Genomic DNA, 15237 nt, shown 5'->3' on the forward strand with positions numbered 1-15237 from the left:
TGTGCAGTGACAGCAACGCTGTTAACAGTCTGTGGACCCATGTAACATTACTTTCGCAAGTAGGCCTATACAAGTGAGGAACAAGTCATTTAAACAGGCTGAGTGTTTATTAGCCTATAATTCTGTTCCAGGAACACAAAAATATGACATTGTGACATACAAAAGCTGTCAGTGGGGTGGTGATTATCAAAAGTCACTGAAATGTACCATTTAGGTACTAATATTTACCTTTAAGTTACTAATATGCTTTGTTATGTTATGGGTAAATATGGTACAAATGTGTAGCTTTTGAAAAAGCTTTTGTACTTTTTTCCCCCTGCGAGTGTAAGATATTGTAGTGTACATAATATGGCCCAGGCTCCTCCTTCGATGCAGGCCTTTTATCATTTCCAACTGATGAAGTCTACTCATGTCCAAGTCTTTGTCAAAAACAGTGTGGGAAATCATGCATGGTAAGCATGAGCTATACTAATAATGACATTTGACGCCTTCAGAGCCACAGTATTTCCAGTAGTTACGACTCCACTTAAGAGAAGTGTGGTCAGCAGTTTTTTTTTTTTTCTTCAGAGTTCATATACAGTTCTCACCATAGTTTCACAGGGAAGAGGACATGTTATTTCGGTATCTTGTCTCACCAGTCATCGTCTTTACATTTACAGGCTGTTTTTATGTTCATCATTAGAAGACTATACAGTATCATGGTAATATATTTCATTTTAAATAATGTTTAGTTAAAATTACTGCGATGACCGATTGCTTACTGCACTGTGTTTTAACACAAGACGTAAAGTAGTACCTAATGAACAGTCTGGTCATTTATGGTCGGTTTAAGTCAAGCAATGATAAAAACAACGCTGCAGACATACTTTTATTACATGCTTCTGTAGAAGGTTATGGAATAATGACAACAGAATAGTGTGTGAAGACAGATAGATGAGATATTTCATGGAGGTTTTTGAATGCTAAATCTCATATCTTAAAGGTGTGTCCAGCTCTACTGCTTCAGTCCTTCATCTGGATCTCTCTGATGGCAAAAGGTATATGATGTGGTAACGTAATGAACACCAGTTTTTACAGAAGACTGTTTTCCGATAAGCAGAAAACAAAGTTGTTTTACTGGCAGCACATTTGCATATGACAACTTCTCTTACAGCATCCTGTGTCACTTCAGTTGAAGTCAAAAGGGCACATTTTACACCTTTCTGTACTTGCAGTGTAGTCCCTTCTGAGCCCTTTAGTTTTAAGGTTCTTCATGGATGCTAATTAAGAACCTTGATTTTTAGTGCATCTCAAAGCAGCCTTCCAAGCATGCATTCATGTGTATTCCAGGTGTGCAGTATAACGTGACTCATATTGTCAGCAGAATGTGTGTGGTCCGGCAGTCGACGGTGCTCATACCCTGCAAACACACTTTTCGAAACGAGCAGGTGAGCGCAGCCGAATGGCTCTTTGGGAAATCGCCGGGGCAGAGGGTCAGGGTTTCTCAGGACCCTGCATTTGTAGGCCGTGTGGAGTTTGTGCAGCCTGTCGCGGGAAACTGCTCGCTGCTGCTGAGGGACGTGAGGGAGAGTGACGCAGGCATCTTCCAGTTAGTGCTCAGCACTACTTCCGGGCGAAATTGGACAAACGATCAGGGAATCCAGCTGGAAATAACGGGTGAGTGGAGAGCTGGATAGGTGTGAATAAAGACATTTTACATTTCAGTGTAAGAACTGGAATATAACTGATTATACAGACTCAACCACTAATCATTTTGGGTTACTTCAGAAATAACAATATTTAAGTACAGTTTGCAAGTTTTGGCCCTCTAGCGGGCGAAGCACGAAACTACATGTTACTGACTTGCGTTTTTTTCTTCAACCGCTAGGGGTCCAAAAGGTACATAGTGCTGCATTTTGAAAAATGTAAATATAAAGATCTTGTCTTACAAAAAGATCTTTCTATTTACATTGATTCCTTGGGCAGATGTCCATATCCAAAGTAATTTACATTGCATTGCATAACATACACTATAGCAGTGTTTCTCAAACTGTTTGGGGCCAGGGGCCCTCACAGGGGAGAAAAATTTCCAAAGACCCCTAATAATTATAAAAGCAGTTAGGCATATGCTTACTACAATTTGTACTATTTTGGCACTTCTGTTTTCCTGGAATGTAGAATTTTTCTGGATTATATTAAATGTACCTGGATTACCTCTTTTATCCATTTAGAATTTTAATGGTTAAATTGAATTGTAATCAAAAATTAAGTCTGATAATTTGAAATCATACAAATTATAGTTTAACAAAAATATTAAACGTTCAGCAAAAAATTATGAAATATGTTTTATTTTTTCTCAAATTTAGTTTTATTCTCAAACCCCGTGTTTTAAATTAGAATTTTTCCTGGATTTAAATTTTAATGGTCTAATGACATTTTAATTATCTGAAGCTATGTTTAATGAATTAAACTCAATACAATAATATTTGGCCATTTGAAATGTTTTACTTTCTTCAGAAAATCTGTGTGTGTTGTTTTTTTCCTTTATTTTTTAAAGGAATAATCACACTATTTTTGATATTTGTGTTATTTAACATTTAATTATTGCATGTTTGCCTCATATTTTTGAGTTTGCATTTCACTGTTTATATTCATTTTGAGGAACACTGAATCTGTTTTTTGTGCAAGGGAGTGGAGTAAATGCATGCTCACATTTAGTCAATACAGCAAGCATTGTTACACAGTGCACACAATGCTTCGGCACTTACTCCAGATTTCTCTCAACAAAGGGAAGAAAATAGGAAATCAAAGTAAACTAGTGTTACTTGTTTGAAAAAGTAACTCAGATATTGTCTTGTAAATAACAAGTAATGTGTCACTTTACTCGTGACTTGAGTAATTTAAAATAATCCGATTTCATAATTTTATGTTACTTGTAATGTTACCGCTGATAAACACACGTTAAGCATAGACTTCTTCTTTCGTGGTCCAGATGCGGAGCTGGAGGTAAAAGACAGAGTCTGATGTTGTGATGGAGGGAGACTTTATTATGTTTATCTGCGGTTCATGCATCCCCTCCATGACTGTACCAACCTACACTTGGATGAAAGATGGGCAAACTGCCACAGTCAACATCATGGGGACAACATACTTGTTTTTGGAGTCTGTCGAGCCGAAGAATGGAGGCCGATATTCCTGCACACATAACATAGCGGTCATGAGGGACTCAACTCCACATCTACTGAAATCACTGTTACACCTGGATGTAAGTTTAGCTGAGAGCTTTATTTTGAAGAACTCAAATATATCTCTAAATTTCCCAGTACCAAATGAACTGAGTTATACATTTACATTTAGATATTTAACAGACGCTTTTATCCAAAGCTAACAACTACATTTACATTTAGACATTTAACAGACGCTTTTATCCAAAGCGACTTACAAAGGAGGACAAATGGAAGCAATCAAAAAACAACAAAAGGCAATGATATATAAGTGCTCTAACAAGTCTCAGTTAGCCTAAACACAGTACACGTAGCAAAGGCTTTTAAATAATATAATAAAAAAAAACAGATAGAATAGAAAAAGAATAGAGCAGCTAGTGTTAGAGGTCTTTTTATAATTGTATAATAAATGAAAAGAAAAATAGATAGAACTACAAAAGATTAGAAAGGTAGTTAGATTTTTTTTTTTTTTTAAATAGAATTAGAATAGTGAGTGCACAACACTGTAAAACCTGACAAGTCACAGTAACTCAAACCGTTTGAGTAAACAGATTGTCTTTACTTACAACTCAAAAAACCCAGAGAAAATATGATCAGGTATTGGTTGTTATGCAGCATATTGGTGATGATAATCATCAACGATAGAGCTGTTCAGAGTTAAAAATCTTACTAAATAGGTGTTTTATAGTTAGTTCAGTTGATTACAATGAAAGCCATTCAAAAAATGTCAGTGATTCTTTCATAATCAGTCAAGATAAAGAACTTTCGAAAACAGTTTGGGCTTCTATGGTGTTGATTAGTCACACACAGACATCAATAATCAGAATATGAACCTCAACAATGGTTAAGGAAAAAAAAAAAAAAAAAAAAAAAAAAAAATGCTGCAATGCATGCTGGGTACTATTGTAGTACAAAACTCATCCATGGCTCCCAGCATGCTCTGCTGCATTTTTTTTTTTTTTTTTGTTTTCTATGGTCAAGACATTGGTGAGGTTCATATGCTGATGATATTGATGTCTCGTGTGTGACTAAATGACACCACAGAAAACCAAACTGTTTGAAAAATTCTTTATATTAAACTGATTATCATAGACCCACTGGCTCTTAGAATTACTTTTACTGTAATCATCCAACTAATTGCACAACACCTATTTCATCAGAGATTAAACTCCAAAACACTTCAATAATCAATGATTACCATCACCGAATATAGAGTATATCAACCAGCATCTAGGTACAAGTTAGATAAAAAAAAAATGCTAACCTGAATGGTTTCACTGTAAGTTGCTTGGGATAAAAAGCAGCTTCTAAGAGTGTGAGTTGTGTGTGTATAAACACCTAATGATATTTCTATGGGCTTTCGAGTTACAACAAAGGGTTACAACAGCCAAAGAAAAAACTAAGACAGAAATCAAGGGTCAAGAGCCCAACCTAAAGCAAACACTGATCTCTAACATGGTTACTTTAAATGAAAAACATAACTCAACATCTAAACCTTAGTTAATTCTCAATCAGATCTTCTGTAGACGTCTGACAGAAATAAAGTGAGTCTGGTTTATTAATAAGTGGAGCTGGGTGATGCTGTTTTGTGGGGTTGTTTAATCAGATCTTGAGAGATTTAATGTATTTTATTTCAGTTTATTTTATCTAATTCTGTGTCTGAAGTCAGTGTGTAGTTCTTGTGTTTGTTTCTCTTTTCTTCAGTAATTCTGTTTGTTAACAAGCAGATGTTCATCACTAATACACAATTATCACTCAATTAATCACTTAATTATTTAATTGCAATGTATATCTTCTTTTCAGTGAACTCAACTGAATTAAGTTCAGAGTACTCACAACTATTAGTTTTAAAACTTAAAAAATGGTTTTTTAAGGCAATTGGTTTCCTCAAACGGTTTGAGTTAAGTTACTTGTTGGGTTTTACAGTGCATGGTTTTGAGTTGAGTACAACTGTCTGTTTTACTGCTTTTCAGTCCTCACTTCTTTGTCTGTTTAGATCCTCCAAAGAGCATCTCAGTGTCCATCAGTCCATCTGGTGAAATAATGGAGGGAGGTTCAGTGACTCTGAGCTGCAATAGTGATGCAAAACCACCTGCAGAAATCAGCTGGATTAAGAAAGAAAATGCTGTAGAATCTGGAAGAATCTACAGCATCTCAAAGATCAGATCTGATCACAGTGGAGAATACAAGTGCACATCCAGAAATAAATATGGAGAGAAAGACTCTGATGCTGTGATGCTGAATGTGATGTGTGAGTGAACACTGGTGCAAGAACTGAGAACAGATCCTCTAGTTCCAGTGTGTTTTATCATTGTTGGTCAGACATTTCATTCTTTCTATTTCAGATGCTCCAAGAAATGTAGTGGTGATCCTTAATCCATCTGGTGAAATAGTGGAGGGAGATTCAGTGACTCTGATCTGCAGCAGTGACTCAAAACCCTCCTGCTCTGAACTTCAGCTGGTTTTAAGGAGAATCAAAGCTCAGCTGTTGGATCTGGACAGAGTTTTCATCATCTCCAGCTTTAACTCCAGTCACAGAGGACGCTACTATTGTGAGGCTCAGAATAAACAGGGATATCAGAGATCAGCGTCTGTTTCAGTCTCTGTTAAAGGTGAGAATCATCTCTGTTGATTTCAGTGAGCTCATTGTCTGTATGTAAAGAGTAACAGTTCTTCTTCCTTTCGTCTGCACGGCTGAAGAAAGCAGCTCATCTCTGATCAGGGTCACAGTGGGAATCTCTGCAGCTGTTGTCTTGACGTCTGTGATTCTGGTGTTTATCATCGGGCTGTTGATCAGAAGGTGAAGGAGACTCTGTGTCTGCACTGTAAAAAATTGTGCCGTTAAATATAAGTAATTTACTGCAGCAGGGGTGCCAGTAAGGTACTGGTCATTAACAGCTCTCAGCCGTTAATTTACAACTCTTTGTTTGAAATTAACACTTTAATGTGTGCACACTACAGAGTGTTAGAGTTACACTGAATTTTACCCCTTACCTTAACGTTTTACAGTATATTGCTGTTTGAAATTAACACTTTAATGTGTGCACACTACAGAGTGTTAGAGTTACACTGAATCAGTGAAGTTAATGAGATAATTCTGTGATTAATTGATGATTGAGCATTAGTGATGAACACCTGCTATTAACAAACAGAATCACTGAAGGAAAAGAGAAACACAACGACTACAACTGACTTAGATGAAATCAACTGAATAAAACAATACATCAAATCTCTCAAGATCGGATTAAAACGACTCCTAAAAACAAAACAGCTTCACCAGCTTCACATTACTAACCAGAATGACTTTATTTCTGTCAGATGTCTACAGAAGATCTTATTGAGAGTTACAGAGGTTCAGGTGTTTTTTTTCACTACCATGATGGAGATCAGTAAAAGGAACACTGAGCCATGAAAACTGTTAAGAAAATCTCACTCATAAAGAAAAAAAAAAAAAACCTTTGTTAAAATCACTTAGACAGACACATCAAGAATCAGCGAATAAATCACAACAATGGTAACAATCCACAAAATAAATAAACAGATAAGTTCTCAACATCACAAAACATGCAACTAAAACTTAAGGCAACAGCAAAATCACATACAGCACATAGTAAGATTAAAGACAATAAGTGGACAATTCAGAGGCATAATTTATTCATTGCCGCAATGCATCTGGGCGTCATGGGATGAGTTTTGTCTGTGCTGGTACCCAGCATGCATTGCATCATGAACCTTTTGATTGTCACCATTGGTTGAGGTTCATGTGCTGATTGTTGATGTCTTTCTTTTTGAGTGCAAAATATTTTAAACCCAAACTGTTTATAAACTGAGTTTTGTTTTGGTTGTCATATCACTGTCCAAACACCCTCTTACAGAAGATAGTCAAAGATAAAAATATGTGTAATACAATCATTTAACATAAACTCCAATAAAACCTAAAACCAATTTAAAGCCAGTGTAACAGATTAGCGGCTATTATAAACAGCCATCACCATTTAAACACTAACATACATGTTGCTACAGAAAGATAGACGACAGTTTATAGCAATCAAGCAAAACTTCATTTAAAGAAAAGCAGCGTGTTACGTCAAAATTTTGCTATTTTTGTGCCAGCGATTTTAAAACAGTGTGTCTGGTCCAGAAAAGGGATTCAGAGTCGTTTTGGTTCACGAAGAGGGGGGGTTTTTCTAAGGCCCCCCGGCGTTTGTAGGCGGGGTGGAGTTTGTGCAGCCTGTCGCGGGAAACTCCCAATGCGCTGAGGGGTGGGGGGGAGAGTGACGAGGCACTTCCGTTAGTGTCAGCATATTTCGGGAAAAATTGGACAAACGATCAGGGAACCCAGCTGGAAGTAAGGGTGAGTGGAGGCCGGATGGTGTGAAAAAAGCCCATTTTACATTTCAGTTTTTTAAGAACGGAAATATAACTGATTATACAGATCAACCACTAACATTTTGTCTTCAGAAATAACAATTTTTAAGTTGTTTGAAGTTTTGGCCCTTAGGGGCGAAGCACAAAACACATGTTACTGATTTTGCTTTTTTTCTTAAACCGCTAGGGGCCCAAAAAGGTCCCTGGGGTGCCTTTTGGAAAATTTTAAATTTTAAAGATCTGTCTTACAAAAAAAATTTTTTATTTTTACTTTTGATTCCTTGGGCAGATGTCCATACCAAATTTAATTTTTACTTGCATTGCATAAAAAAACATTAGCAGTGTTTCTAAAACTTTTTGGGGGGCCGGGGGGCCCACGGGGGAAAAAAATTTCCAAAACCCCTAATAATTATAAAAGCAGTTAGGCATATGCTTACTAAAATTTTGTACTATTTTGGCACTTCTTTTTTCCCCGGGAATGTAAAATTTTTTTGGGATTATTTTTAAAGTACCTGGATTACCTCTTTTATCCATTTAGAATCTTAAGGGTTTAAAATTAAATTTGTAATCAAAAATTAAGTCTGATAATTTAAAAAATCAAAAATTATATTTTAAACCCCAAAAATATTAAACGTTCAGAAAAAAAAATATGAAATATTTTTTATTTTTCTAAAATTTATTTTTATTCTAAAACCCCGGGGTTTTAAAATTAGAATTTTTCGGGTTTTAAATTTTAATGGTTTTAATAACATTTTAATTTCTAAAGCTATGTTTAATAAATTTAAAACCCAATCAATAATTTTGGCCTTTTGAAATGTTTTATTTTCCTTCAAAAAAATTCTTTTGGTTTGTTTTTTTTTTTTATTTTTAAAGGAATAATCACCCTTTTTTTGTATTTGTGTTTTTTAACTTTTAAATTTATTGATGTTTCCCTTCATATTTAGTTTCTTTTAAAGGTTTATATTCTTTTGGGGAACCCCTGAATTGTTTTTGTGCAAGGGAGGGAGTAAAGCATCCCCCTTTATTTTCCAATACAGCAAGCATTTTTACACAGTGAAACACAATTTTCTGCATTTACCCCCGTTTCTCTCAAAAAAAAGGGGGAAGGGAAAAATGGGGAAATCAAAGTAACTGTGTTACTTTTTTAAAAAAGGAAAACTCAGTATTTTTTTGTAAATAACAAGTAATGTCCACTTTACTAGTGTTTTGATTTAATTTTAAAGTAATCTGTTTTCATAATTTAGGGACTTGTAATTTTACCCCCTGATAAACACCCGTAACATAACTTTTTCTTTCTTCCAGATGCGGAGCAAAGGTAAAGAAGAGTTGATGTTGGGGGGATGGAGGGAATTTATTATTTTTATTCGGTTCTGATCCCCCCCCTGATGTCCCAAACCCTACACTTGGAGAAAGAGGGCAACTCCACAGTAAACATCAGGGGGGAAACATATTTGTTTTGGAGTCTGTCGAGCCAAGAATGGAGGCCAAATATTCCTGCACCATAAGGGGTCATGGGGGATTCAACCCACATTTTTACGGAAATCACTTTTACACCAGTAAGTTAGCTGGGGTTTTATTTTGAAATTTTCCAGGTGTTTTGGAAAAAGAAATGATAGTTTTTTCTGCAAGGAAAAAAAAATATTGTTTTTTAAACCAATCAGTTTGTTTCACTGTTTCATTTACATTTACATTTAGTAAATTTAACAAAACGCTTATCCAAACCCACTTACAAAGGAGGACAAGGGAAGCAATCAAAAAAAAAAAAAGAGAATGATAATAAGTGCTATAAAAAGTTCTCAGTTAGCTTAAACCCCGTAAAAGTAGCAAAGGTTTAAATAATAAATAAAAAAAAAAAAACAGTTTAGAATAAAAAAAAATAGAGCAAGTTTATTAAGGGGGGTTTTTTATAATTGTATAATAAATAAAAAAGAAAAAAAGATAAAAACCAAAAAGATTAGAAAGGTATTTAAATTTTTTTTTTTTTAAATAGAATTGGGAATAGTGAGTGACAACAAAAAAACCGGGAAAAATTTCAGAAACTCAAACCGTTTGAGTAAACAGTTTGGTTTTTATTTAAAACTAAAAAAACCCCAGAAAAAAATTGACGGGGTTTTTGGGTTTTGTTAGCAGCATTTTGGTTTGTGATAATCATCAATGATGGAGCTGTTCAGATTTAAAAAAATCTTACTAAATAAGTGTTTTATAGTTAGTTCATTTGGGTTTAAAAGAAACCCAATTAAAAAAAGTCAGTGTTCTTTCTTAATCAGTCAATATAAAGAATTTAAAACAGTTTGGCCTTCTATTTGTTTAGTCAACACAGACTTTCAATAATCGGAAATGAACCAAACAATGGTTAAGAAGAAAAAAAAAAAAAAAAAAAACATGTTTGCAATGCATGCTGGGTCCCATTGAGTAAAAAATCATCCATGGCCCCAAGCATGTTCCCTGCTTTTTTTTTTTTTTTTTTTTTATGGTCACCATTGTTGAGGTTCATTTGCTGATTATTGATGTCTGGTGTGAAAAATGACACCACGGGAAAACCAAACTGTTTGAAAAAATTTTTTATATTAACGGGAATATAGACCCACGGGCCCTCTTAGAATTTTTTACTGTAATAAAATCCAACTAATTGCCCCAACACCTATTTCATCAGGATTAAACCCAAACACTTCAATAATAAATTTGATTTTTCACACGAAATACAGTATATCAACCAGCATTAGGTACAAGTTAGAAAAAAAAAAAAATGCTAACCTGAATGCACTGTAATTTTGTTTTTGGAAAAAGCAGTTTCTAAGGTGGGGGTGTGTGTGTATAACACCTAGGATATTTTCTATGGGCTTTCGGTTACAAAAAATGGACAACAGCCAAAAAAAAAAAACTAAGACGGGAAATCAAGGTCAAGACCCCAACAAAGCAAACACTGTTTCCAAACCCTGGTTTTTTAAAAATAAAACTTAAATAAAACCTCAAAACCTTATTTTAATTTTAATCAGATTTTCTGGACGCCTGACAGAAAAAAAGGGTCAGTCTGGTTATTAGGGGAGCTGGTGATGCTGTTTGTGGGGTTGTTTAATCAGGAAAATTTTAGAGATTTAATGTATTTTATTTCAGTTTATTTTATTTTAATTCTGTGTTGAAGCAGTTGTTTGTTCTTTGTTTTTTTCTTTTTTTAGTAATTTTTGTTTTTTTAACACAGCTGTTCATCAATAATAACAATACAATCAATTAAAACTTAATTATTTAATTGCAATGTATATCTTTTTTCAGTGAACCCCAACGAATTTTAATTTAGAGTTTTCCCAAAATATTAGTTTTAAAAATTTAAAATTTTAAAGGATGGTTTCCCCAAAAAGGTTTTTAGTTTAAGGGTTTCGGGGTTTGGGTTTTTTCAGTGCCCTTTGGGTTTTAGTTTAGTACAACTGTCTGTTTTACTGCTTTTCTTCCCCCATTCTTTGTCTGTTTAGATCCCCCCCAAAAAGTGGCTTTAGTGTATCATTCCCCTAGGAAATAATGGAGGGAGGTTCCCGGGACTCTAAACCAATAGTTTATGCAAAACCACCTGCAGAAATCAGTGGATTAAGAAAGAAAAAGCTGTAGAATCTGGAAGAATCTACAGCATCTCCCAAAAATCAGATTCGTCACAGTGGAGAATACAAGTGCACATCCAGAAATAAATATGGAAAAGAAAGATCTGATGCTGGATGGGTGAATGTGAGTGTGAGTGAACACTGGGGCAAGAACTGAGAAAAAGATCCTTAGTTCCAGTTGTTTTTTCACTGTTGGTCAGACATTTCATTTTCTATTTTAGAGGGCCCCAAAAAATGTTTTGGTGGGTCCCAATTCATCGGGTGAAAAGTGGGGGAGATTCAGGTCCTGATCTGCAGCAGGGCCCCAAAAACCCCCCTGCCCCTGAACTTCAGCTGGTCAAGGAGAATCAAAGCTCCGCTGGGGGATTGACAGAGTTTCATCATCTCCCCGCTTTTTTAAATCCGGCACAGAGGACGTACCATTTGGGGGTCCGGGAAAAAACAGGGATTTTCCGAGATCAGGGTCTGTTTCCCGTCTCTGTTAAAGGTGAGAATCATTTTCCCCGTTGGGTTTTAGTGAGCCATTGTCTGTTTTGTAAAGGTAAAAGTTTTTCTTCCCCTTTTTTCTGCACGGTGAAGAAAGCCGCTCATCTCGATTTAGGGTCACAGTGGGAAACTCTGCCCGCGGTTTTTTTGACGTTTTGGGATTCCCGGGGTTTTTTTCACGGGGGTGTTGATGAAGGTGAAAGGGGACTCTGTGTTCCGAATGTAAAAAAATTTTTTGCCTTTAAAAAACAGTAATTTACGCAGCAGGGGTGCCGAAGGTATGGTCTTTACAGCTCTCAGCCGTTTAAATTTTCAACCCCTTGTTTTTCTTTTTTTTTTTTTCCCCTGGGCCTTTACACGTAATATTTTATCCCTTTTCCCTTTAAAGTTTTACAGTATATTGCCCGTTTGAAAAAGAACACTTTTTTGTGTGCCCAATACAGAGTGGGGGGGTAACACTGGGAAAAAGTGAAGTTAAAAGATTATAATTCCCGTGATTAACCGATGATTGAGCATTAGTGGTGAACACCTGCAAAAAACAGAACACTGAAAGGGAAAAAGAAACACAAAATACTACAACCGACTTAGATGAAAACAACTGAAATAAAACAATACATCAAAACTCTCAAGATCGGAAATTTAAAAGCCTTTTAAAACAAAACAGCTTCACCAGCTTCAAAAACCCAAAAGACTTTATTTCTGGCAGATGTTACAGAAGATTTTTAGAGAGTTTCAGAGGGGTTTTGGTGTTTTTTTTACTACCCCTTTATGGGGGATCAGTAAAAGGAACACGAGCCAGAAAGACTGTTAAAAAAAAAAAATCTCACCGCATAAAGAAAAAAAAAAAAAAAAAAAAAAAATTTTTTTAAAAATTTTTGAAGACACATCAAAAATTTAAAAGGAAAAAATCAAAACCCAAAGGTAACAATCCAAAAAATAAATAAACAGATAAAAATTTTAAAATCACAAAACCCTGCAAAATAAAAATTAAGGCAACAGCAAAAAAACAAGCACATAGTAAAATTAAAGACAATAATGGGACAATTTTGAGGCATAATTTTCATGCCGCAAAGGATGCTGGGAGCATGGATGAGTTTTTTCCTGTGCTTGGGTAAAACCCCGCATGGGATTGCCATCATGAACCTTTTTATTGTCACCATTGGGTTTAGGTTCATTGGGATTTTATGTTTCTTTTAGTGCAAAAAATTTTAAAAACCCAAAAAAATTTATAAATGATTTTTTTGGTGTCATTTCACTGTTTTCCAAATTTTCAGAAGAGTCAAAGATAAAAAAAATTTTGTAATACAATAATTTTAAAAAACTCCAAATAAACCAAAGAACATTTTTAAAACCCGTGAAAGATTATGGCATTGAAACAAAACCATCACCATTTAAAAACTAACATAAAAGTTGCTACAGCAAAAGACACAGTTATAGCAATCAACAAAACTTTAATTTAAAAAAAGCAGCGTTTTTCCGTCAAAATTTCTTTTTTTTTTGCAGGGGATTTTTTAAAAGTGTGTTTCGTCAGAAAGATTTAGAGTCAGTTTGGTTCACGTTTAATACTTTCCTTTTCTCAGGAAGCAGTGACTCCATAGAAGAGCAGAAACACGAGGGGTCAAGGGGAAAAAAAGACGGGGAGAAATTTCCCCATGTATCTTTTCATCTGTGTTTTGTCAGTTTTGGGGGGAGAATGAATTTTTCAACTTGTGGGGGTCATCAGTGGGGTCTCCGAGGCCCCTTACATGAGCCTTGAGCCCCAAATCCAGAGTTTGGGGAAAATGACAAAACTGGGTGTGAGTTCCTCTGCTGTTGCTGTTTATCATGTGGATGTTTAAAATCGATCTTGTTTTGGGGATTAATAGGGTTTACTTTTCTCTAGAATATGAAAAGGGTCCTGTGAGAACACAAACCCCCCTGAAGCTCAGGATCCTATATAGGGTAGGTTCAAAGCTGACAAATGATTTTTTTAAAAACTTATTTTTACCCAATTTTTTTAAATTTTATCTGACATCTTAATTTCATTTGTCAGTTCTTTGCGTTTATTTTTTAAAAACTGGCCTTTAAAAAGCCCCAGGATTTCTTTTTTTTTTTTCTTTTTTTTTTTGGGGTTACCCTTTACATTGACACAGTGAAGTTTTATTTACCTGAATTTAATACCCTTTTTTTAAATTGACAAAAAATTTTGTTAAAATTTCAAGTTTATGAAAGTAAAGTGGACTTACTTTAAATTTTCAAAAAACCAAAAATTCCTGTTTATTTTAACCCAATTTGGGATATTTTTTTTTTTCAAACAAATTTAAAAAGTTTTTTTCATTTCAACTGTTTTTTTATTTCAAATGTTTTAGCAGGTTTGGGAAAAATCTGGGTCAATGTAAAACCAACTCTAAAGTTAAATTAAAGAATATGAAGTTTGGATTTTAAATTTGCCTTACTTTTTATAAAGGGTTTTTTTTAAAAAAAACTTTTTAATTACAATTCTAAGGAAATACAAACCCAACCAATGTAAAAAAATAACTCAAAAAATTAAAGTAAACCTGTATAATGTGTATTGGAACTTGTACTAGATAAAAAGTCAGCATAATTTTGTTATCGGGTATGGTTGTTATAGGTTGATCCGAAACAACCATCTTTTGTTTCTAATCCAAGCCCGTGTCCCTTCTCTTATTGAATATTGATACTAGAGCAAAAGGAACACTGAGCCATGAAAGACTGTTAAGAAAATCTCACTCATAAAAAAAAAAAAAAAAAAAGCCTTTGTTAACAATTTAGACAGACAACATCAAGAATCAGCGAATAAATCACATACAATGGTAACAATCCACAAAATAAATAAACAGATAAGTTCTTAACATCACAAAACCATGCAACTAAAAACTTAAGGCAACAGCAAAAAATACAAGCACATAGTAAGAAATTAAAGGACAATAAGTGGACAATTCAGGAGGCATAATTTATTCATGCCGCAATGCATGCTGGGGAGTCATGGATGAGTTTTGTCCTGTGCTGGTACCCAGCATGAATGCATCATGAACCTTTTGATTGTCACCATTGTTGAGGTTCATGTGCTGATTGTTGATGTCTTTCTTTGAGTGCAAAATATTTTAAACCCAAACTGTTTTTAAATGATTTTGTTTTTGTTGTCATATCACTGTTCAATCTTACAGAAGATGTCAAAGATAAAAAATATGTGTAATACAATCATTTAATTAAACTCCAAATAAACCAAAGTACACTTTAAGCCAGTGTAACAGATTATGGCTGTTAGAAACAGCCATCACCACTTAACACTAACATAAATGTTGCTACAGCAAATAAGACACAGTTATAGCAATCAAGCAAAACTTAATTTAAAGAAAAGCAGCGTGTTACTGTCAAAATTTGGCTATTTTTTGCAGCGATTTTTAACAGTGTGTACTGTCAGAAAGATTCAGAGTCAGTTTGTGTTCACGTTCACTACTTCTCTCTCTCAGGAAGCGAGTGACTCCATCAGAAGAGCAGAAGCACAGAGGATCAGGACACAAGACGGTGAGTAAATCTCCTCATGTATCTTCTCATCTGTGTCTGTCAGTTCTGGAGGGAGAATGAAT

General features: G+C 34.8%; 1 protein-coding gene across 1 annotated transcript; it reads left to right on the forward strand.

Annotated features, from left to right (window-relative positions):
* Positions 1-5190: 5190 nt before the first annotated feature.
* On the forward strand, positions 5191-15235 carry LOC109064303 (B-cell receptor CD22-like). The gene is made up of 4 exons (XM_042716070.1): positions 5191-5454; positions 5549-5815; positions 5904-6003; positions 15121-15235. The coding sequence occupies exons 1-4, from the start codon at positions 5247-5249 to the stop codon at positions 15233-15235; spliced, it is 690 nt and encodes a 229-aa protein (XP_042572004.1). The 5' UTR covers positions 5191-5246.
* Positions 15236-15237: the final 2 nt, after the last annotated feature.

The sequence above is a fragment of the Cyprinus carpio genome, chromosome B1, assembly GCF_018340385.1.
Source record: "Cyprinus carpio isolate SPL01 chromosome B1, ASM1834038v1, whole genome shotgun sequence".
Classification (NCBI taxonomy): domain Eukaryota; kingdom Metazoa; phylum Chordata; class Actinopteri; order Cypriniformes; family Cyprinidae; genus Cyprinus; species Cyprinus carpio.